This window comes from Hemicordylus capensis, chromosome 2, assembly GCF_027244095.1.
Source record: "Hemicordylus capensis ecotype Gifberg chromosome 2, rHemCap1.1.pri, whole genome shotgun sequence".
In the NCBI taxonomy this organism is placed as follows: domain Eukaryota; kingdom Metazoa; phylum Chordata; class Lepidosauria; order Squamata; family Cordylidae; genus Hemicordylus; species Hemicordylus capensis.
The window spans coordinates 249,742,532-249,764,470 of NC_069658.1; the positions used below are offsets into that span (position 1 = coordinate 249,742,532).

General features: G+C 47.6%; 1 protein-coding gene across 11 annotated transcripts in view; it reads right to left on the minus strand.

Annotated features, from left to right (window-relative positions):
- The window catches only part of LOC128343051 (zinc finger protein 436-like), a 52,700-nt gene that overhangs the window by 23,738 nt on the left and 7,023 nt on the right, over positions 1 to 21,939 (minus strand). For 10 of the 11 annotated variants that reach the window (XM_053291472.1, XM_053291476.1, XM_053291475.1 and 7 more), the window contains 3 exons: positions 21,786 to 21,869; positions 21,546 to 21,675; positions 4,216 to 4,329 (listed from right to left, as the gene is read on the minus strand). In XM_053291472.1, the coding sequence (XP_053147447.1) occupies positions 4,216 to 4,329; positions 21,546 to 21,675; positions 21,786 to 21,869 (328 nt within the window). The remainder of the gene's footprint in view (positions 1 to 4,215; positions 4,330 to 21,545; positions 21,676 to 21,785; positions 21,870 to 21,939) is intronic. The other variant, XM_053291481.1, reaches the window with a different exon arrangement.

The window sequence follows — 21,939 nt, forward strand, 5'->3', positions numbered from 1 at the left end:
AGCGGCTCTTCCCTGCTAAGGCAGGGCCAGCCTTAGTTTAACTGTGGCCCCTTCGGGAGTTTAACTGCACTCCTGGTCCCAAATGGAGCCTCAAGGCTCCGTTCGGGAGCTAGACCACCCTGCCGCATCTGACGTCAGACGCGGGGGCAGGGTTAGTGGAGCTGTGCCAGCGGCTGCACACAGGCCGCCAGCGGTCCCGCTCCACCTCTAGGGATGTGCACGGACCGGTTCAGAGGCCATTCTAAAGGCCTCCGGACCGGTCCGGACATGGGGTGGTTCGGTTCGGGAAGATGGGGTGGGGGGTTCCAATAAGGACGGGGGGGGTGCTTTACTTACAACAACCGTGCCGTATTTCCTAGAGCAATCAGGCGGCAGGATACCAGGATACTTCTAAGAAGCCATTTGCAGCCGAGCAGGCAAAGGGGCGGCAGGGAGTTCTCCTGCCGCCCGATTTCTAAAAGGAACAGAAATCGGGGGGCAGGAGAACTCCCTGCCGCCCCTTTGCCTGCTCGGTTGCAAATGGCTTCTTAGAAGTTCTCCTGCCGCCCCTTTGCCTGCTCAAAAGCCGAGCAGGCAAAGGGGCGGCAGGGAGTTCTCCTGCCGCCCCTTTGCAATGGGGCACTGGGGAGAAGGGGGCGGCAGGGGTCTTGGGGGCGGCAGGGGTCTTGAAGGGGGCGGCTGCCAGCCGAGCGGGGTTTTGAAGGGGGCGGCAGGAAGGTATCCTGCTGCCTGATTCTGAATACTTCAGGAGGAGCCACAGCCAAGCGGGGATTGAAGCGGGCGGCAGGGAGGTATCCTGCCGCCCGATTGCTCTAGGAAATACGGCGCGGTTGTTGGGAGGGGTAAGTAAAGCCCCCCCCGTCCTTATTGGAACCCCCCACCCCACAGCTCAGCGGTTCCATGCACACCCCTATCCACCACTGGCCTGGGCAGTGACGGAGAAAGCCGGCCGGCGGCCTGTGTTTCTCCTGCCATGGCCGCTCCCCCCCGCCATGCCCTCCGCGTCTGATGTCAGATGCAGGGGGCACTGCTTTGCTTATATACAGGGCCACGTTCCTTGTTTGAGAGCAAATACCGGCCAGTGCTGCGTTCGCAGCATGGCCAGGAGCGGCTCTCCCTGCCTTTAGGGAGAGCTTTCCTGGCCGCGCTGTGAACGCGGTACTGGCCAGTATTTGCTCTCAAATGGGGAACGCGGCCCTGTTAGCGAGTGAAGCCGGGCCTCCTGCGTCTGACATCAGAGGCACTGGGCATGGCAGGGGCGCCAGGTGTGGTGGCCCCTGATTGGCGGCGGTCTGGGTACCTTGTACCCGTTGACTGGTGGCTCTGCCCCTGGGCCCTGGAATCTCCAGGTAGAGTTGGGAAAGACACTTGCCCCACATCCTGGGGTATTAGGAATCAGTATGATGCCGCTTTCTATGTACTGTATCAGAGGAGGGGGCTCTGAAGTTCAAGAGTTCTTGATCTAAAGTGACTCCTGTTCACTTGCAAGGGTGAAATGGCATTTCCAGTTTCAATGCAGGGGGGAAATTAAAAAAACCTGACTTCTCTACCATCAGCAGTTTGGGATATGCTGCTCTAACCACTACATCACACTGTACCTAAATGCAGCAATTTAAATTCTGCACAAAGAAAAAAGAACATATTCCCCCTTAAGCGAAAGAAAGAAAGAAAGAGAGAGAAAGGGGGGGGGAAAGGAATGTGAAAGGCATGCAAATTAATACAGTTTCAGCCCACACACATGCCGTTTGCATAATCCCCAGCTGAGGATTCTTCTGGGCAACTCAGTGCAGTTCAATGGGGGCTGCTTTTCACCCAGGGCCCTCTTATTTGCATGACCATTGTACCTAAAACAGCCTCACCAGTCACTTCCCACTGGTATCCAGAAAGCCAGAGTTTGTTCTCCAAGGTTGTATTGGGCCTTTGTTAAGGATTCAAAGCACACTCTGGTGATGGAACAGCTCGGAAGCTCTCTTGTTTTAAGCCTCATTTTGTTGGGCTAGATTGTCCACCCACAACTCCTGTCTTGCAACTGTTTTTCACTTTTATTTTATGGTTCTTCCTTGTTGGAGGCCACCTACAGCATTTCCAGCAGAGAGGCATGATATTATGTCATTATTATTATTAATAATGACAAGCGTATACACTGGCTGACATTCTGCAGTTGAGCATCACTGTTGGGGACTAGGGATGTGCATGGAACTGACAGGGGCCAGTTCAAAGGCGGGGGGGTGGGCGGGGCGGGGCGGGTGCACTAACCTCCCGCCCCCGTGTTTTCCCTGCTGGTGCTCGCTAAAAAACTGGTCCAGCGGGGTGGCAGCATACCTCCCTGCCAACCTGTCCTCTCCTTGGGCTGGAAGTAAGCAGAAGTAGCCCATGCGCATGTCATGCGCCCAACGTGCACGCGAGTGAGCCTGACATGCGCATGCATGCGCCCGATATACGCATGGACTACTTCTGCTTGCTTCCAGTCTAAGGAGAGGACGGGGCGGCAGGGAGGTCCGCTGCTACCCTGCCAGACTGGTTTTTTAGCGAGTGCTGGAGGGAGAAATGCGGTATGGGGGGTAAGTGCCCTTAAAGTTATCCCCCCCTGCCTTCGAACTGTCTGGTGTTCAAACCTGTTCGGAGGCCCATAAAAGGGCCTCCTTTTTAAAAAAGGTTCGTGCATATCCCTATTAGGGACCTGCCGGGGCTGCTGCATGATGTGAAAAGCAGCCTGACGGTGTTGCCTGTCAGGAAGAAGTGCTGTTCCCAATGGAAGTAGCGCTGTGTGACGTTGCAGAAGCTGTTTCAAGTTGCTCCACAGCTGCCTCATCAGCCAACACCTTTGACATCAGGGCTGCCTTTCATGTTGGGCAGCAGCCCCAGCAGGTCCCCAACAGTAATATTCCTGTTGAGAGGAGATACTGTGGTAGAGCTGGTCTTGTGGTAGCAAGCATGACTAGTCCCCTTAGCTAAGCAGGGTCTGCCCTGGTTGCATAGGAATGGGAGACTCGAAGTGTGAGCACTGTAAGATATTCCCCTCAGGGGATGGAGCCGCACTGGGAAGAGCATCTAGGTTCTAGGTTCCCTCCCTGGCGGCATCTCCAAGATAGGGCTGAGAGAGATTCCTGCTTGCAACCTTGGAGAAGCCACTGCCAGTCTGTGAAGACAATACTGAGCTAGATAGACTAGTGGTCTGACTCAGTATATGGCAACTTCCTATGATTTTTGAAAGAATTGCAACAAAGGTCAAATGTACAAGAAGCACTTTAAACATTTGAACATGTTAGAGAAATATTATTTATTATTATTATTATTATTATTACTAAAGGTATTGATCTGAACATAGCCTTGAGGAAATAATGGCAGGAGACGTCTGGCCAAAAAGTCACAAGTTTGTGGCAGCTATAGAGACAGTCATTCAAAGAAAAGGCAAAAGGCAACACATGGTCCTCATTTCCAACTCCCTTCTGAAATCTGCCATTTGGGTCACAGCAGGGCCAGGATGCAGATGGAGTGTCGCTCTGTCCTCCATATTTCTATGGTGCAGGCCTGGATTCCGATGGAACCGCACTCCATTTATAGAATATATTTTCATAAAACTCCAGTAAAAATTAGAGGGGAGGAAATAGTGACTACTCAGGACAGTTATTTTCAAGAACTTTATCCCGGCTCACCAGGAAGCAAATTAAATTCAGTGCAGGAGAGAGTTTCCATGAATTACCTGGCTATGGAAGTGGATAGTAACAGGGAGTGTAGTGGCACACGGGCTGCTGATGACCAGGGGGCTTCCCGCCACGCCCTCCTACTGCTGATGGGCATGAGGACCACCTTCCTTGGCGGACGTCACAGGCTGTCCAGTTGCCCACCCGCCGTCACCACTGGCCTGCTTCCCTTTGTTCACAGCAATGTGGTCTAATGATATCATCATGTCAGCTTGCATTAGTGCAGTGCCGTCACTAGACTGCGCTGCAGCCAGCAAAGGGAGGCAGGATGCACAGCTGGGCGACGTGTAAGCGGGGGTGAATGGTGTGAGTGGTAACCGGGGCTGCCACAAATTCACTCCAGGGATGTCCTCAACATCACTGCACAGAGACCTCCAAGGGGTCCACGGACCCCAGGCTAAGAACCCCTGGTCTAATCAAACAGCACTGGAACCATCAAGCCTTGAGAGTGTTTTTTTTTAAAAGCACCCAATCACTTTGGTGTGCAAACTCACTGCAATTCTTCTCTCACCTTCACGAATATTCACAGGGATCTTCTTTTCTTCGGAAACCTGGGGATTTGGGATCCATGGCTCCTCTCCTCGCTCCAGCCGAGAGATCAACTCAGGTTTAGGTATTGGAACGGCTAGATCACACATACACAAAAGGACATTCATTGTGTTATTTGATGCTCTGCTTATTTCAGTGTCTATACTGTTTTAACTATTGAATTATTAATTATGCACACTGCCCTAAGCACCTCTGTCCAGATGTGGAAAAACAGGAGAAAAATTATCCAAGAAATAATATTTGTATAAATAAGTATTTGAATTATATTTTTGACGTGTTAGTAGTACTTTAATTTATTCTTTTCCAATGTGTTGGAAAATAAATCCATTGAAGAGGGGTTGTCCTATGAGCGAATGCAATAAATAAAATAAAATGTAAACGCCCATCTCCACAAACACCAGATGTCAGTCAATGGAGACATCAACACATTTCATTTTTTTGCACTTTATTTTTATTAGTTTTCTACATATCAATGTGACTTCCAGTTCATCTTTCAACACAGTTATACTACAACATCCATATTAGCTCTCATGTGAATATTTTCTTTGTATTTATATATCTAGTTATTATGTCCTAATCTTTGTTTTCATCATCATAGTAATCTATTAGTTTCATTACTATAACAAATTCCCCAACTATTATTTTTACATTTCAACCCTGTTAATAAATCCAAATTCACACTGTTTTTCATATACCGCAAAAAGGGTTTCCAATCTTCTACAAAGCTTTCTATATGACTATCTCTTACTAATACAGTAAGTTTTGCCATTTCTGCATATTCATATGCCTTCATCAGGCGTTCTTCTTTTGCTGGAATTTCTGCAGATCTCCATTTCTGAGTAAGGAGACATCAACACATTTCAGATCTATCCACTCAGCTGCTTTTCCTCGGATTTTATTGTGAGAAACATGATTGAAAAGGTGCAGACAGATCATAGTGATGAAGAGTGAAATAAAGTCTGCACACTGAGACAAGTTTCAGAGGGTTGATTGTGTTAGTCTTTCAAGCAGAGGTTCTCAAATTTGGGTCCCCACTACCACTGTGGCTGGGGATGATGGGAATTGTAGTCCAAAAGCATCTGGGGACCCAAGTTTGAGAAACCCTGTCTTAAGATATCACAAGGCAGTTGCTTTGGCTGCAGCAGACCAGCAGATTTAAGCCTCATTCAGATCTAATGACACGGTTTGTTGTTACCCATGAGAATAAGCCAGGGCAAGACTTGGGCTGTCACGCTCTCCTTCCCCTTCCCCTGACTCTGCAAGTAAGAGGAGGAGATTTAAAGCCTCCAATTTCAGTTCTGAATATATCTGAGATTCCCGTTATGGCTCAACTCAAGAAACTGTGGTTTGTCCTTGTGCTTAGTTACAAATCTGGATCAACTGAACTAACCAGTTGGAACCAATCACAGTTTCTCAAAGTCAAGCTGTCAATCCTTTGCCCTCCTGGGCCCTGTTATCAATTTGGGTTTTCTTCCCCTCAAATGTCCCCCTTCAAGAGTGAAAGAGGGTGTCAGACACCTGATTTCCACCTCCTTTGGGGCTCTATCCAGACATTATGTTGCATGTGCAAACAGGTATACGCACTCATGTACATGTTTCTGAGCCTCCAGTTTGCACAATGCAGCCCCCAGCACATGTGATCATGAAGGGGAAGTGCAGAGAGTGCAGCTGTTGGGACATGTTCTGTGGACATCGTAAGCACATAAGAACAGCCCTGCTGGATCAGGCCCAAGTCCCATCTAGTCCAGCATCCTGTTTTGCACAGTGGCCCACCAGAGGCTGCTGGAAGCCACAGGCAAGAGGTATGTGCACGACCTTTCTCCTGCTGTTACTCCCTTGCCACTGATACTCAGAGGCATCCTGCCTTTGAGGCTGGAGGTGCCTATAGCCCTCCGACTAGTAGCCGTTGATAGACCTCTCCTCCATGAAGTTATCCAAGCCCCTCTTCAAGCCATCCAGGTTGTTGGCTGTCACCACATCTTGTGGCAGAGAATTCCACAAGTGGATTATGCGTTGTGTGAAAAAATACACATCCTCTAGGTGTGTCCCTTTACCGTGTGTGCGGTTATTCATCTGAATGGTCCCTATATATCTGCTCCAAGTACTTACTTGGAGCATGTGAATAGGGGCTATTTGGATGAACAGGTCCCGCCCCCCCAACTGCAATAAAGGGATGTTCTGGGATAAAGGGATGTGATGGGAGGACACGGGGACATCTGCAGAAGATATCCCATCAGGTTTATTCTCAACGTGATTATTACTTCATAATCACGTGTGCTGGGGCTTGGATTTTTATGAACCAACCCTTGGTGTGAATGACTGCAAATGCATTTGTTTTTAAAAAGTGAACCCGAGCGCAGGCTGAAAGTGTACTAATGTACATAATATAATGCTGGAATAACTGTGATGAACATAATAACTACATGTGGACCCATCTACATGTGCGTACGCTGTACACTGGCTCAGGCAGGCAATGGACCGACTCGAGCAGGAAGAGGAGGAAGCGAGCCGAGCTGGGGTAGGTTGCTCCCTCCTCTTCCTGGTTACATCTGTCCATCGCCTGACAGGCTCCTCCCTTAAACTTCCAGGCACCATGACGAGCTGCCACCTGGGATATGTCAAGCCCTGTAGTAGTATTTAAATCAGTGATGAGGGGTTGAGGGGGCAGCTCAACGTGGTTATGGGGAGGGGGACAGCATGCCGGGGCGGGCTGCAACATGGATGTGCACAGGCCTCATGGTACGACTGGGTGGGTCAACCAAGTAATATCCTCTGCACCAGCCCAGAGGCATGGTCTAAGGGTCCCTTTTGCTAAGCAGGGTCTGTTCTGGTTTGCATTGGAATGGAAGATGACAAGTGAGCACTGTTAAGATATTTCCCCTTAGGGGATGGGGCCGCTCTTGGAAGAGCATCTGCCTGCTTGCATGCGGAAGGTTCCAAGTTCCCTCCCTGGCATCTCCAAGACTGGGCGGAGAGAGACTCCTGCCTGCAACCTTGGAGAAGCTGCTGCCAGTCTGGGTAGACAGTACTGAGCTAGATGGTCCGATGGTCTGACTCAGTAGAAGGCAGTTTCCTAAGTTTCTATGAGCATCCGGCCAACCGCTGTGAGAAACAAAATTCTAAACTAGACGGCAGTTATCCTTGTAACAGGGATTCCCAGATGTGTGGACTAAAACTCCCATTATACTTAGCCAACGGCCACTGCAGCTAGGAAGGATGGCAGCTGTAGCCAACATCTGGGAGTCGCTGTTACAGGATTTTTGCTCTGATCCAGGAAGACTCTTCTCATCTTTTAGGTCCTTTGTTCAAGACCCACCTTTGCCACACTCACTAGGTGGGCTTAGATGAGCCACCATTCATGTAACCTTATATTTATCTATTTTCCTGTGGCTACTCAAAGTTTCTTGGTTTTAAAAAATCTGTTTACTGACATTACTAATGCTACACACGTTCACTGAGATGAAGTGCTCCTGTATTCAACAGGGCGTAAGTAAGCATACACAAGATTGCAGTCTCAGTTAGGCTCGCTTCACACAACTTTACAGCTCCTGGTGAGTGAGCACTCCTGTGCTAACCCCTGCTAACTGAGCAAAGAAGCATCTTATTGAAATGCCGATTCTCTTTATTTAGCACGGGGAGAACAACCGGCTCTATCCAACCCCAGCACAGCATCCCTCCAGTGGCTGTTCCTGGTGTCTATCTTAGTTTTCTTTTTTAGATCGTGAGCCCTTTGGGGACAGAGAGCCATTTTATTTATTTATATTGATGTAAATCGCTTTGGAAACATTTGTTGAAAATCGGTGTATAAATATTCATACCATGCAAACCCATTAAGGTCCAGTTCCCCAGATTCACTTCCTTCTACTATCCAACATCTGTACCCAAGATTTGAAGTTGAGTGGTGGAAGGAAGTGGGCCTGGAGAACCAGAGACTGGCAGGTTTGCATGACATGCTGGGGCCGAAACTTGTGGCTTGTTCCAGAAGCTCTCTCTCACCTGAGACCAGTGCTTGGCGGCAATCGGACAAGCCACGTGCCGTGTGAAGCCACCCTTAGTGAAATGTTACTTTGTTAGTTAGCGAAATGGGAATATTGACGGACATTCAGACTTGGTTACACATGAGTACTCACACAGAAATAGGGCAAGTTAGTAATGACTAACTTGTCTCATTCATTTCAGTGGGACTACTTATGAGTAACTGAGACTGGGTGTCAATCACTTATGAAACACACTGCTATCACATTTCTCACAGTGTATTAATGGTTTTTATTTTCCACTTTGGGCCTTCCTTGAAAGAGAAAACTAGGGTGTCAATATGAAATGGAAAACTAGCTCCTCAGTCTCCCCTTAATCCTCACTCGCCATATGAGGGAGATCAAGTCAACTTATCTTGCTGTAATTCATTGTAAAGATTAGTAGGATATTGTATGTAAAGCACCTTAAAACACTTGAAACGCATTACAGGCGAACTTCGATATCCGAGCTGCAGCCGCGGATACTGAAACTGTGAATATCGAGTTATGGGATCCTATGGGATTGCGGGGGTTCGGTTCCTGGGTGGCTGGAAATGGGCCAAATTTCACGGGGCAAGGGCGAGAGCTTCTTACTGTGCTCTGCTGCTCCCCCGAAGTCATGCTGTGCCCCCAAATTGGCCAAAAATCAGTGTCCGCCCCCCTTTTTCTTCTTCAAAGACAGGAGCCATTTTGTAGCTCTGTTGAAGAAAATGGCTGTGGCTTCTCCAAGGTTGCCGGCAAGAATCTCTCTCAGCCCCCCTATCTTGGAGATGCCAGGGAGGGAACTTGGGAACTAGATGCTTTTCCCAGAATTGCCCCATTCTCTAAAGGGAATATCTTACAGGAGGATCTCTCCAAACTGGGGGAGTGGGCGACAAAATGGCAAATGCAATTCAATGTTAGCAAGTGTAAGGTGATGCACATTGGGAAGAAAAACCCCAACTTCAAGTATATGCTGATGGGATCCGAGCTGTCGATGACGGACCAGGAGAGGGATCTTGGGGTTGTGGTGGACAGCTCGTTGAAAGTGTCGACTCAATGTGCGGCAGCTGTTAAAAAGGCCAATTCCATGCTAGGGATCATTAGGAAGAGGATTGAAAATAAAACAGCTAACATTATAATGCCCTTACACAAAACTATGGTGCGGCCACACCTGGAGTACTGTGTACAATTCTGGCCACCACATCTTAAAAAGGACATTGTTGAACTGGAGAAGGTGCAGAAGAGGGCAACCAAGATGATCAGGGGCCTAGAGCACCTTTCTTATGAGGCAAGACTACAACACCTGGGGCTTTTTAGTTTAGAAAAAAGATGACTGCGGGGAGACATGGTAGAGGTCTATAAAATCATGCATGGTGTGGAGAAAGTGGAGAGAGAGAAAGTCTTTTCCCTCTCACACAACAGTAGAACCAGGGGTCACTCCATGAAATTGATTGCCAGGAGGTCTAGGACCAACAAACGGAAGTACTTTTTCACACAACGCGTGATCTACTTGTGGAACTCTCTGCCACAGGATGTGGTGACGGCCAACAACCTGGATGGCTTTAAGAGGGGTTTGGATGACTTCATGGAGGAGAGGTCTATCAATGGCTACTAGTCGGAGGGCTGTGGGCCACCTCCAGCCTCAAGGGTGTGCCTCTGAGTACCAGTTGCAGGGGAGTAACGGCAGGAGAGAGGGCATGCCCTCAACTCCTGTCTGTGGCTTCCAGCGGCATCTGGTGGGCCACTGTGCGAAACAGGATGCTGCACTAGATGGGCATCCTTGGGCCTGATCCCACAGGGCTGTTCTTATGTTTCTTATGTTTCTTATGAAGAAGCTGGTCCAGGCAGCTCTGGATGAGGACTGGCCTGAGCTCCACGAAGGGGGAGGATCTCTGGCTCCCACATAACTCCTCCATTTGCAGCCAGCATTTGCTGGTTCCATGGTGCCTTCTTCAAGCTCTTGCCTCCAGTTCCTGCCTTGCCAGACGTGGGTACTGACAAAGAACCTTCCTGGAAAACCCCTTGTCTCCCTGGAGATGTAATAGGGTCTGCTAAGATTAGCAAGACTCCAACAGCAGTAAATGCAGAAGAGACTGGGCAGCTATTGTGGTGGGGAGCGGAACCAGGTTCTGTCCTCAGAGAGACAGAAACCACATGCAAATATATTGTGCTTTAGCAGAATTCAGAATACTTTAATGAGAATTTGATGCTTAAAGAGGACAAGAAAGGGTTATAGCTCAGTGGTACAGCACCTACTTTACAAGCAGAAGATCCTGAGTTCAATTCCTGGCATCGCTATGCAGGAAAGACTAATCTGAAACCCTGGAGAACTGCTGCCAGTCAATGTAGACAATACTGTACCAGATGGATAAGTGTAAGGTACTTTCGTATTTGGCCACCTAATGGTGCAGTGGGGAAATGTTTGACTAACAAGCAGAAGGTTGCTGGTTTGAATCCCCACTGGTACTATATTGGGCAGCAGCGATATAGGAAGATGCTGAAAGCCATCATCTCATACTGTACGGGAGGAAGCAATGGTAAACCCCTCCTGTATTCTACCAAAAGAAAACCACAGGGCTCTGTGTGAGACAGGAGTCGAAATCGACTTGATGGCACACTTTATCTGTACCTTTACTTTCATATTTCTGATAAGGAGAGCTGGATGGTATAGAAACCATGGGTAGGGTTAGAGATGAGCCAGAAACACTATACAACCAAATGGATGTCTTATTCAAGGTCTACCTTAGATCATTAATCTGTAACTGTAAACTGCCTAGAGATGTGTGTTTTGGACAGTATAAAAACATGTCAAATGAATGAATGAATGAATGAATGAATGAATCAGTTAGGCCACACTTATGCATGGAACAGAGCACAAAATGTGTTCACCTTAATACCAGACACAGCACTTTGCATCAAATCCCAAGAATGCCAGTTATCTTTTCAAAGATATAAACTAGAAGCAAGTTCAAATGGTGGCAGGGAAAAACAGCAACACCCCCAAACCTTATCACCTCAAAAACATATTGATAGTTTTTGATGTTAATACACAGAAAATAGAGCAACCTTAAGTGGTGCAGTGGGGAAATGCTTGACTAACAAGCAGAAGGTTGCCGGTTTGAATCCCTGCTGCTACTATATCGGGCAGCAGCGATATCAGAAGATGCTGAAAGGCACCCTCTCATACTGCGCAGGAGATGGCAATGGTAAACCCCTCCTGTATTCTACCAAAAGAAAACCACAGGGCTCTGTGGGCGACAGAAGTCAAAATCAGCTTGATGGCACACTTTACCTATACACAGAAAATAAAGAACTGCTAGGTGAGAGATTCCTGTGGTTCTTCTGAAGTGATGTGTCACTTCTTGGATTGCTTGACTTCAGTGAGACTATTAACATAGGGGCATATGAAGCTGCATTTGACTAGGTCAGACCATTTGACCCATCTAGCCCAGAATTTGTCTGTTCTAGTCCTCCAAAACCTCAGGCCAGGATCTTTGCCAGGGCCAGCTCCATATTTGGGAAGGCCTTACAGCCTCCTTCCATATCAGTAGGTCCTCTCTTCTCCCCAACCCCATATCTATTAGTCTTTCCTTCTTTTCCCCTCATACCCCGGCCAGTCAGTAGGCCTTGACTTGAGGGCTTATTTTATTTATTTATTTATTTATTTATTTGATTTTTTTATACCACCCTTCCAAGCTGGCTTATCACATAATAGTGCAGTGCACCTGGTTTCAGGGCTGCCCTGACAGGTTCACAAGGTAGCAGTGGTGAAGTGATGCACCTTTTAGCAGATTCAAAAGTGAACCCACCTTGGCAGGCTTACAGAATCACAAGCAGCAGCAGTGGCCATTTTAATCCCCCTATAATGCAATGCCCCAGGTATAAGCCTTATTCAGACATTATGCTATACGAATGTATAGATGTCTGTATACTTGTACATGCTTTTGTGTGAATGACTGTACCTGTGTTCTTTTAAAAAGTGAACCTTGGTATAGTGTCTCAAATGTAAGGTACAGACAGGAACATAAGAACAGCCCTGCTGGATCAGGCTCAAGGCCCACCCAGTCCAGCATCCCGTATCACACAGTAGCCCACCAGATGCCGCTCCTCCATGAAGTAATCCAAACCCCTCTTAAAGTCATCCAGATTGTTGGCTGTCACCACATCTTGTGGCAGAGAATTTCACAAGTTGATTATGCATTGTGTGGAAAAAGTACTTCCGTTTGTTGGTACTAGATTTCCTAGGCTAGTGTTATGTGAGAGGGAGAAAAATTCCTCTCTATCCACTTTCTCCACACCATGCATGATTTTATAGACCTCTATCATGTCTCCCTGCAGTCATCTTTTTTCTAAACTAAAAAGCCCCAGGTGTTGTAGCCTTGCCTCATGAGGAAGGTGCTCTAGGCCCCTGATCATCTTGGTTGCCCTCTTCTTCACCTTTTCCAGTTCTACAATGTCCTTTTTTAAGATGTGGTGACCAGAACTGTACGCAGTACTCCAGGTGTGGCTGCACCATAGTTTTGTATAAGGGCATTATAATATTAGCAGTTTTATTTTCAATCCCCTTCCTAATGATCCCTAGCATGGAACTGGCCTTTTCCACAGCTGCCGCACTTACAATGAGCTGTCCACCACGACCCCAAGATCCCTCTCCTAGTCAGTCAACGACAGCTCAGATCCCATCAGCGTATACTTGGTTGGGGTTTTTACGTGGAAGTTGGGGGTTTTCATCCCAATGTGCATCACTTTACACTTGCCAACACTGAACTGCATTTTCCATTTTGTCGCCCACTCACCCAGTTTGGAGAGATCCTTTCAGGAAGTGTCCTGTTGTCTGTGTTCAACATAATATGCAAATAACTGTACCTGTCTACTGATCCGTACCTGTGGTAGATGGCACATTCAATATATGAGTGTTCAACAAAATGTCTGAATAGGGATACAGCATCAATGCAAGTCTGGAGCTGGAGGGAAAAGCTGAGACTCATTGTGATGGTGCTGACACTGACAGCAGCACTGCCAAAAATGGCCAGCCCTAGTTTTCCTCCCCAGGCGGAGATCTTCCCCATAGTTGTGTGGGGATGATCTTCATGCCCCCCACCCCAGCTCCAAGCTGGAATGTTCCTCATCACTTTCACCAAGAATGATGGGACACTCACCATGGTGTGGGCCTCTGAATAAGGGGATGAAGAATACTGACCTACTTTTCTCACAATACCATTATTTTCAGAGGATCACACGAATAAATTCAGACGACAACAAAGAGCCTTGGGGCAGCTTCAAGACTAGGTCAAGGTGGCCAACCTGAGGCTCTCCAGCTGTTGATGGACTACAACTCCCATCATCCCCAGCTGGAGAGGCTCAGGTTCACTACCACTGAACTACCCAATTTATTGTGGCATTTGAAGTGCCACAAGATTATCTGTTGCTTTTGGGGGAGGGGGATAGACTAATATGGCTACCCTTCTGGAATGCAAGACTACAAGACTAGAGCACTAGCCACATTAGTCTGTTTCAGCAGAAGCACCACAAGGAATCTTGTGGCACCTTAAAGGCTGGACACATTTATTGTGGTATCAGCTTCTGGAGGCAACAGCACACCTTCTTAGATGCAACTCATCAAGCAAACAATGAGAAATTAAATGTGTCTTTGTCTAGTTAGGGGCCCATATTTACTGTGAAGTAGCATCAGAATATGGCCACAATTTGGATTGGCACCATGGCTCAGGGTGTTTGACCTTTTATTTCTGCCCCATTTTCATGCCAAAAAAACCCTGCTATTATTCTTGCTAACTTGGCAAAGAGGCACCCTTGAAAGCAGTGGCTCTGTCATATTTAGTAAAAGGAGAGGAACTGTCCCTATCCAACTCAGGCTGAGCATCCTTCCAGTGGACAAAAAAACCCCAACTGCATATATACGCTGATGGTGGGGTCTGAGTGGTTGTTGACTGATCAAGAGATCTTGGGGTTGTGGTGGCCAGCTCGTTGAAAATGTTAACTCAATGTGCAAAAAGGCCAATTCCATGCTTGGAATAATTCAGAAGGGAGTTGAAAATAGAACTGCTAATATTATATTGCCCTTATACAATCTATGGTGCAGCTGCATTTGGAGTACTGCATACAGTTCTGGTCACCATACTTCAGAAAGGACATGATAGAACTGGAAAAAGTGCAGAAGAGGACAACCAAGATGATCAGGGGCCTGGAGCACCTACCTTACGAGGTAAGGTATTGTGAAAAAGGTAGGTCAGTATTCTTCATCCCCTTATTCAGAGGCCCACATATAAAATCATGCATGGTGTGGAGAGAGTGGAGAGAGAAAAGTTTTTCTTCTCCTCTCATAACACTAGAACCAGGGGTCATCCTGTAATAATAGCAGGTTGGGTAGAGTAAAATCGAGTTTGCAATGTGTAGGATATATGTTTTGAATTACTATAGCAATGGTTGACTTGTATAGTTAATGAATCATGCAGATTGGTGAGCGGGAAGTCAATATTTACTTAATTAGATGTAACAAGATTGTTAAGATATTGTAAAAACCAATAAAATTTTTAAAAAGTAGAACCAGGGGTCATCCAATGAAACTGATTGCCAAGAAATTTAGGACCAACAATAGGAAGTACTTTTTCACACAACACATAATCAACTTGTGGAATTCTCTGCCACAGGATGTGGTGACTGCCAGCAGCCTGGATGGCTTTAAGAGGAGTTTAGATAAATTCATGGAGGAGAGGTCTATCAATGGCTACTAGTTGGAGGGCTATAGGCCACCTCCAGCCTCAAAGGCAAGATGCCTCTGAATACCAGTTGCAGGGGAGTAACAGCAGGAGAGCAGGCATGCCTTCAGCTCATGCCTGTGGGCTCCCCAGAGGCATCTAGTGGACCACTGTGTGAAACAGGATGATGGAATAGACGGGCTTTGAGCCTGATCCAGAAGGGCTGCTCTTATGTGCAATGGCTGTTGCTGGTATTTGCTTTGAGGTTTTGGGGATTTTTTGAAAGCCCTTTAGGAACAGGGAACCATTTTGTCATGCCTTTTGCTATGTAAACCACTGAAAAGCAGTATAAAGGTTACATTATGATTATTTAACCATATAAGTGCCATTTGCTATGATGACAAATTAGCCCCATTCAAACATTATATTCAAAGTGCATAAAATAATTAACACAGTATTTTCAACACATGTACAGCAGGACCCTTCCTACCTGTTCCATGCATCTGAGGGACCTGCACCCAGCTTTCACTTTTGACGTGAAGGTATTTATACCCATTGACACAAAAACATGTATCTGTGTGCAAACACCAGAATGCAGGTAGAGCATAATGTCTGGACAGAGCTCTAGTCCGGCCTTCATACTGTTGTGAAAGCTTGTTTCTCACAGCAAAAATTTAGAAGGAGGACTAGGAGATGTAACATCAAGATGTGAAAAGACGTTTGGAGGTGTATAATCAGAGTAAAGGGTGATGGGAGCTGTAAGGTTCAAGAGTTTCCATTTCGACCACTATCTTGCTTCAGAAGAGATAACTAACAAGGGTCCCTCCTGCCTGCTTTTGCAAATCAGCTGATGTCACAGCCAGGACTATTTTGCATAAAAGATCCATAAAGTCCTTAGCCGGACCCTTCCCTGCTGCCACAACATTTGCAACAAAGAACTGCTCATTTTCCTAGGGCATCCAGGAGGTTGGTTCTAAGAAACAAAATAAAGACCAGCTTCGCCAATCAGTCAAGCAAATAAACCTTTTGTCATGCACAGGCCTAGTTCTCAGAAATGGCAGGTAGAGTATTGGACCTGTATCTTCACTGCACCACTTCACACTGTGTGGAAGGGCTCACTCGATCTAATATCATTCCCTTTAAAAAAATACTCCTTGAATTTAGAAAACTAGCTTGTCAGGAGAGAATGTAAGGCTGGAACTCTTCTCCCTGATCTGCAGGTTTTCTGTGAGCAGGGATAGATAGATAGATAGATAGATAGATAGATAGACAGACAGACAGACAGACACAGGCTTACTAGCTCATCTGCTGTTTGTAAGGACCTGTCCAAAATCCTGGTTTCTCAGAAAGCTTATCATCACATTTTACAATCTAGATTTTTAATTAAAACAAAAATCCAAACCCAAACAAGCATTTCTTCTTTTTCTCCCCACCTTCTATACCTGGCAATGCTTATTAACTTTATTTGGTATTTGTGGCACCTTGCAGCAGAAAAAAGAAAAGAAAAAGAAAAAGAAAAAGGCTCTTGCCTGAAGGAGTATACAATGTAAAGTCAGGCAGTGGGAAGAGAACATAGGGAGGCTATTCTCACGATGGGGGAAAACCAGGCTAAGGGAGCCCAGCCAGGTTTCCCCCCATTGTGAGAATCCCCGGGTTCGCGAGCAAACCCGGTGGTTCAACGGCAGCTAGCCCACCAAAGTAGCCCTCCTCCAAAATGAGGCTAGCAGAGCAAGTGCTCTGCTAACTCCATTTTTGTGATCCTGAGATGCCACGGTGCGGCTCTGTGCCGCACTGGCTCCCAGAATGCCTTGCACACTCACACAGGGCATGCTGGGACTTCCAGGGGCTGGACGGCCCCCAATCCCCACCGTCCCTACTGGCTCCGTGACGGAGCCAGTAATCGTGTGGGCGGCCAATCCGGCCGCCCAGGGAGGGCTTGATGCTTGCGTGTGGGGAGAGCGGGCTTGACCCACTCTCCCCGCCAAACCCCATCCGGCTCTCCACAATGTTCGTGTGGAGCGCCTTAGGGAGTGGCATGGAAGAGGCAAAAGCTATCTGAGATGAATCTGAGCAAGTGCAGTTAGTCATACTTTGGGGACAGGGAGCCATCTTATTTGTTTTATTTCTCTTTGTAAACCGCCCTGAGCCATTTTTGGAAGGGCGGTATAGAAATCGAATTAATAACAACAACAACAACAACAACAACCTAGATACTCTTATTTAATCCTTACAAATAAATTAAATAAGTAAGTAAACAAACAAACAAAAAACAAACACAAAGCAGGCAAACGGCTGGGATGAAGCCTCTCTCCCTGATATGCTGGCTTTACTTTTTCAGAGAGTTTTTAATCTCAGGGAGTATTCCATAGGGATGGTTCCCTCATTCCCCTCAAAATGGTACAGCCCATTCTACCACTTCAGGATTCCCTCACCTCATTCTCCTGCAGTTATAGAAAAGGGGAGCTCGAGGAGTGATGTGGGGGGCGAGAGAAGCACCCCCTAAGACCAGAATTTTGCCTCCCCATTTCTGCTTGAGAAATTTTACATATGCAGCATAGCTAACCCACCCATTGCAGGCAAACCTCATTACTCGTGGGGGTCCGTTCCTCACCAATACTGCGAGTAATGAAGCCACAAGTAACAAGGCATTGTGCCTATGGAAAATGGGGGGTTAGGTTCCAGAATAGGGAAAACATGTCAAAAAGAATTTACTGTACCGTTTTCGGGGGGGGGTCTCCATATGCCCAGGAATGCCCCCCAAACTATGAAATGCCCCCCGAAAGTGTAAAAAATAGCAAGAAAAAAAATCTTTTTTTGAAGCAGAAGAGCCAATGACCCTCCACGGTCATTTCCAGTCTTCTAGGAACCACGGATATGTGGGTTTTAACCCTTTTATATCTGCGGATACTGAAGCCGGGTCAGACGCGGAGCAGGACTGCTGGCAGCCTGTGTGGGGTGGCAGCGGCCCCGCTGACCCCACCAGCTAGCCACACCCCCGCATTTGATGTCAGACGCAGGGGGGCGTGGTCTGGCTCCCGAAAGGAGCCTTGAGGCTCCCTTCGGGAGTTGGAGTTTCTCCTGAAGGGGCTGCGCGGCCCCTTCAGGAGTTAAACTAAGGCTGGCGCTGCTTTCGCAGTCCAGCCAGGAGTGGCTCTTCCCTGGGAAGAGCCGCTCCTGGCTGTGCTGCGAACACAGAGCCAGCCTTTTAACTCCTGAAGGGGCCACACGGCCCCTTCAGGAGCTACCACGCGCCCCCTTCAGGAGCTACCAGGATGCTGCGAATGCAGCACCAGGCTTAGTTTAGCTCCTGAAGGGGCCGTGCTTGTGGGGTGATCAAAGAGAGGCTGGATGGCCATCTGTCAGGGATGCTGCAGAAGATCCATGCGCTGAGCAGGGAGTTGGATTTGAAGACCAAGGGAGGACAAGCCTATCCTTCCTTATCCTCCCTTAAAACCTTTTCTTATGGCCACCTCGAGCCTCAGAGGCAAGATGCCTCTCAATACCAGTTTCAGAGGAGCAACAGGGGGAGAGAGGACATGCCTTCATATCTTGCCTGTGGGCTTTCCAGGCGCATCTGGTGGGCCGCTGTGTGTAACAGGATGCTGGACTAGGCAGGCCTTCAGCCTGATCCAGCAGGGCTGTTCTTATAGTCTTAAGGCCAAGTATTGATAACCTCTCTTCCCCCATAGCTCGGATTTCAAGCCAAAGATGAGAAGAAACACACAAATTGTATCTGCTAACTGGACAAAGGAGCACCTTTCAAAATGGTGGGTCTCTTATCTTTAGGAGAGCAACTGTCCCTATCCAACACCAGCAATATCTCCCTGGTGGTTGTTGCAGGTGTCTTTCCTTCTCAGATTGTGAGCACTTTGGGGACTGGGAAACATCTTATTCCTTTTTCTGTGTAAACTGCTTGGAGGAGGTTTTTGTTGAAAAGCAGTATATAAATATTAATATTCATCATCATCATCATCACCACCACCACCACCACCATCTCATCACAACAGAGATCTACTTAGTGCTAAAAAAACCACCAACTCTGGCCTGGCTTCTCAGTTCAGAGTTAATTGTCCTTCAGGTACAGACTGAACTGTCCCCGCTGGCCATGACTGCTTTCCAGTCTGACTAATATGAGTCTTAGGGGTGGAGCTGTAATACAACAGATGGGTTCAAAGAACTCGTTTGCCCTGCTTGTGGGAGCCGCTGAGCTTCCAGGAGCCGCCGAGCTCCTCCTTTCGCTTGACTGGGGCTGCAGCCGGCTTCCTTCAGCCACTCCCCCTCCACCAGACAGCATATGGAAGGAGGGCACACACGCGGCCCATGGGGAGCATGTGGGTGCCCTCCTCCTATTGGCCGAGGGCCCAGCTGATGGAAGAGTGGATGGCAAGTGGCCGGAGATGGCTAGCAGAGCGCAGCCCCACTGGCCAGGCTCTGCCTGTCCTCCTCCCATCAGCCGGGCTCGAGTCCTGGGTGATGGAAGGAGGTCACACCCGCCTCCCACTCACCTGACTTCCCCCATCCAACTTCTCTCAGCTGGGAGCCCGGCTGATGGAAGGAGGATGGGCAGAGCCCGACCAGCAGGGGTGAATGCTGCCAGCTGCCTCTTTTGGCTATTTGCCCCCCAGTCATCCCATTGGCTGGGCTGCTGGCAGGAGGATGGGGGAAGCCAGGTGGGTGGGGTGTGTGTGCACGCATAAGGGCGTGCGCCACACAGAGGTGCCCCTGCGATTGGGGAAAACACGGCCCCCTTCTCCCCTCACTATGCCCCTGTCAAGTCCTGACACATTAAAGTTAGCAAAGGATACAACCGTAGGCGATCTGCAATAGATAGGCAAAGGTGTCTGACTCCCAATATTTTAACAGCAACAGTTAAAATTCATTGCTGTTCAGTTTTAACTGCAAGTTAAAATTTTAAAAAACAAAAACCATCCTCCAGCGCCCGACTGTACCAAGGTCCTGGGTACCTTTTACAGCACTATGAGCCCCACCGTCCATTGCGGTCGTCTCTGGAGGTCCGTCTCCAGTTGCCGCCAGTTCGTCTGGCGGCCACACGGAGACGGGCCTTCTCGGTTGCTGCCCCGGGACTATGGAATATGCTCCCTATTGAGATACGATCCTCCCCATCTCTGACAATTAAAAAAAAATATTTTAAAACCCATCTTTTTACTCAGGCTTTTTCAGCTTCTTAATAATGTACAGGTTTTAATTCTGTGGTTGATTTTTAAATTGTTAGTTTCAAATTGTTGTGTTTTTATGTTTTTTTACATGTGTTGTAACTGTTTTATCATTGTGAACCGCCCAGAGACACGAGCGTGGGGTGGTATAAAAGTGTAATAAATAAATAAATAAATTTAAAGAAACCTCAGTTATCTACCATGGCTAACCTTGTACAGATTACTTATCATTTAGCCTCTGTGTCCCATTCCTGTAAAACAGGAGTACTCTTTAGCCTTATCCACACTTTATCTTCAACACACACATAGCCTGTGCAAAGTGTACACACATACAAATCTGTATGCATGTAGAATTACTCACACATTATAGTCAACACATGTACAACAGTATACTTCCTGTCTGTGCCCTGCATTTCAGGAAGCCTGCACCCAGCTTCACTTTTAAATCAAACGCATGTAATGCCATTAATACAAGAACATGTATATATCACAAAGCACTTGTGTATATAATCACACACACACACACACACACACACACACACACACACACACACACACACACAGTAATATCTGAAAAGGCTGCCTTTGATCAGGTCTCTGCCTAATTTTGTGGGCCGGTTGTAGAGTTTTATGTTAGAATCCCAATCTGTAGGAAGCTGCCATATACCAAGTCAGACCTATCTGGCTCAGTACCAGGGGAGCAGCTAGGGGAGAGGGGGCCTGTCTTCACCCCTCTCTGTGGCGGTCCCTCGGAGTGAGGGAGATAATGAAAAGAAGAGGGAAAGACGGAGCTGGGGGCCCGGGTTCTTTGAACCCATCTACTCCAGGGTTTAACCTTGGTCCCCCAGAAGTTGTTGGACTACAACTCCCACCATCCCCAGACATAGCCTTTGTGGCTGAGGATGATGGGAGTTGTAGTCCAAAAAAATCTGGGGGCCCAAGGTTAAGAAACCCTGATCTACTCAATTATAGCTACACCCCAGCTCAGTACTGTCTACACTGACTGGCAGCAGCTCCCCAAGGTTTCAGGCAGGAGTCTTTCCCAGCCCTACTTGCAGATGTTGCCAGGGCTTGAACCTGGGACCTCCTGTATGCAAAGCAGGTGCTCTTCCACTGTGCTATGGTCCCCCTGCATCCTTGTTCGGTAGGGGGATAGGGCCGTAGCTCAGTGTAGAGCATCTGCTTGCATGCAGAAGACCCCAGGTTCACTCCCTGAAAGCATCTCCAGGTAGGGTTGGAAAGGACTCCTGACCGAAACCTTGGAGAAGCCGCTGCCAGTCAGTGTAGACAACACTGAGCTAGATGGCGCAAGGGTCTGACTCGATTTACGGCGGCTTCCTGTGTCCAGTGTTTCACAGATGCCACAACAACTAATGACCAAAGAAAGGGGTGGACAGTACTTCTTACCCAAGGAGGCTACATTCTCATAGTTTTCTTGCATGACATCCCAGTACAGATCCCTCTGCTCCGTATCCAGAAGGGCCCACTCCTCCTCGGTGAAATACACAGCCACCTCCTCAAAGGAAAACGGCAGTGCCTGAAAGAAGAAGAAAATAAAAAATTTGCTTGATCACTTCCCCCCCTTCGCATGTCTCTCTTATTTTATTTTTAAACCACTAGTGTTAGTTCCCCCGATCAGTCCTCTACCTGAACTGGCTCCGCTGCCACCATCTCTCTTCCCCCAGGGGGAGGGAATGTTCCAAAGACAAACACACACATCATTTTGCCAATCTGTCAGGGAGAAAAGGGTGATGTCAGAAGGGGTAGTTTGCTTTTCTTAAAAAAAAATTTTTTTTCCACA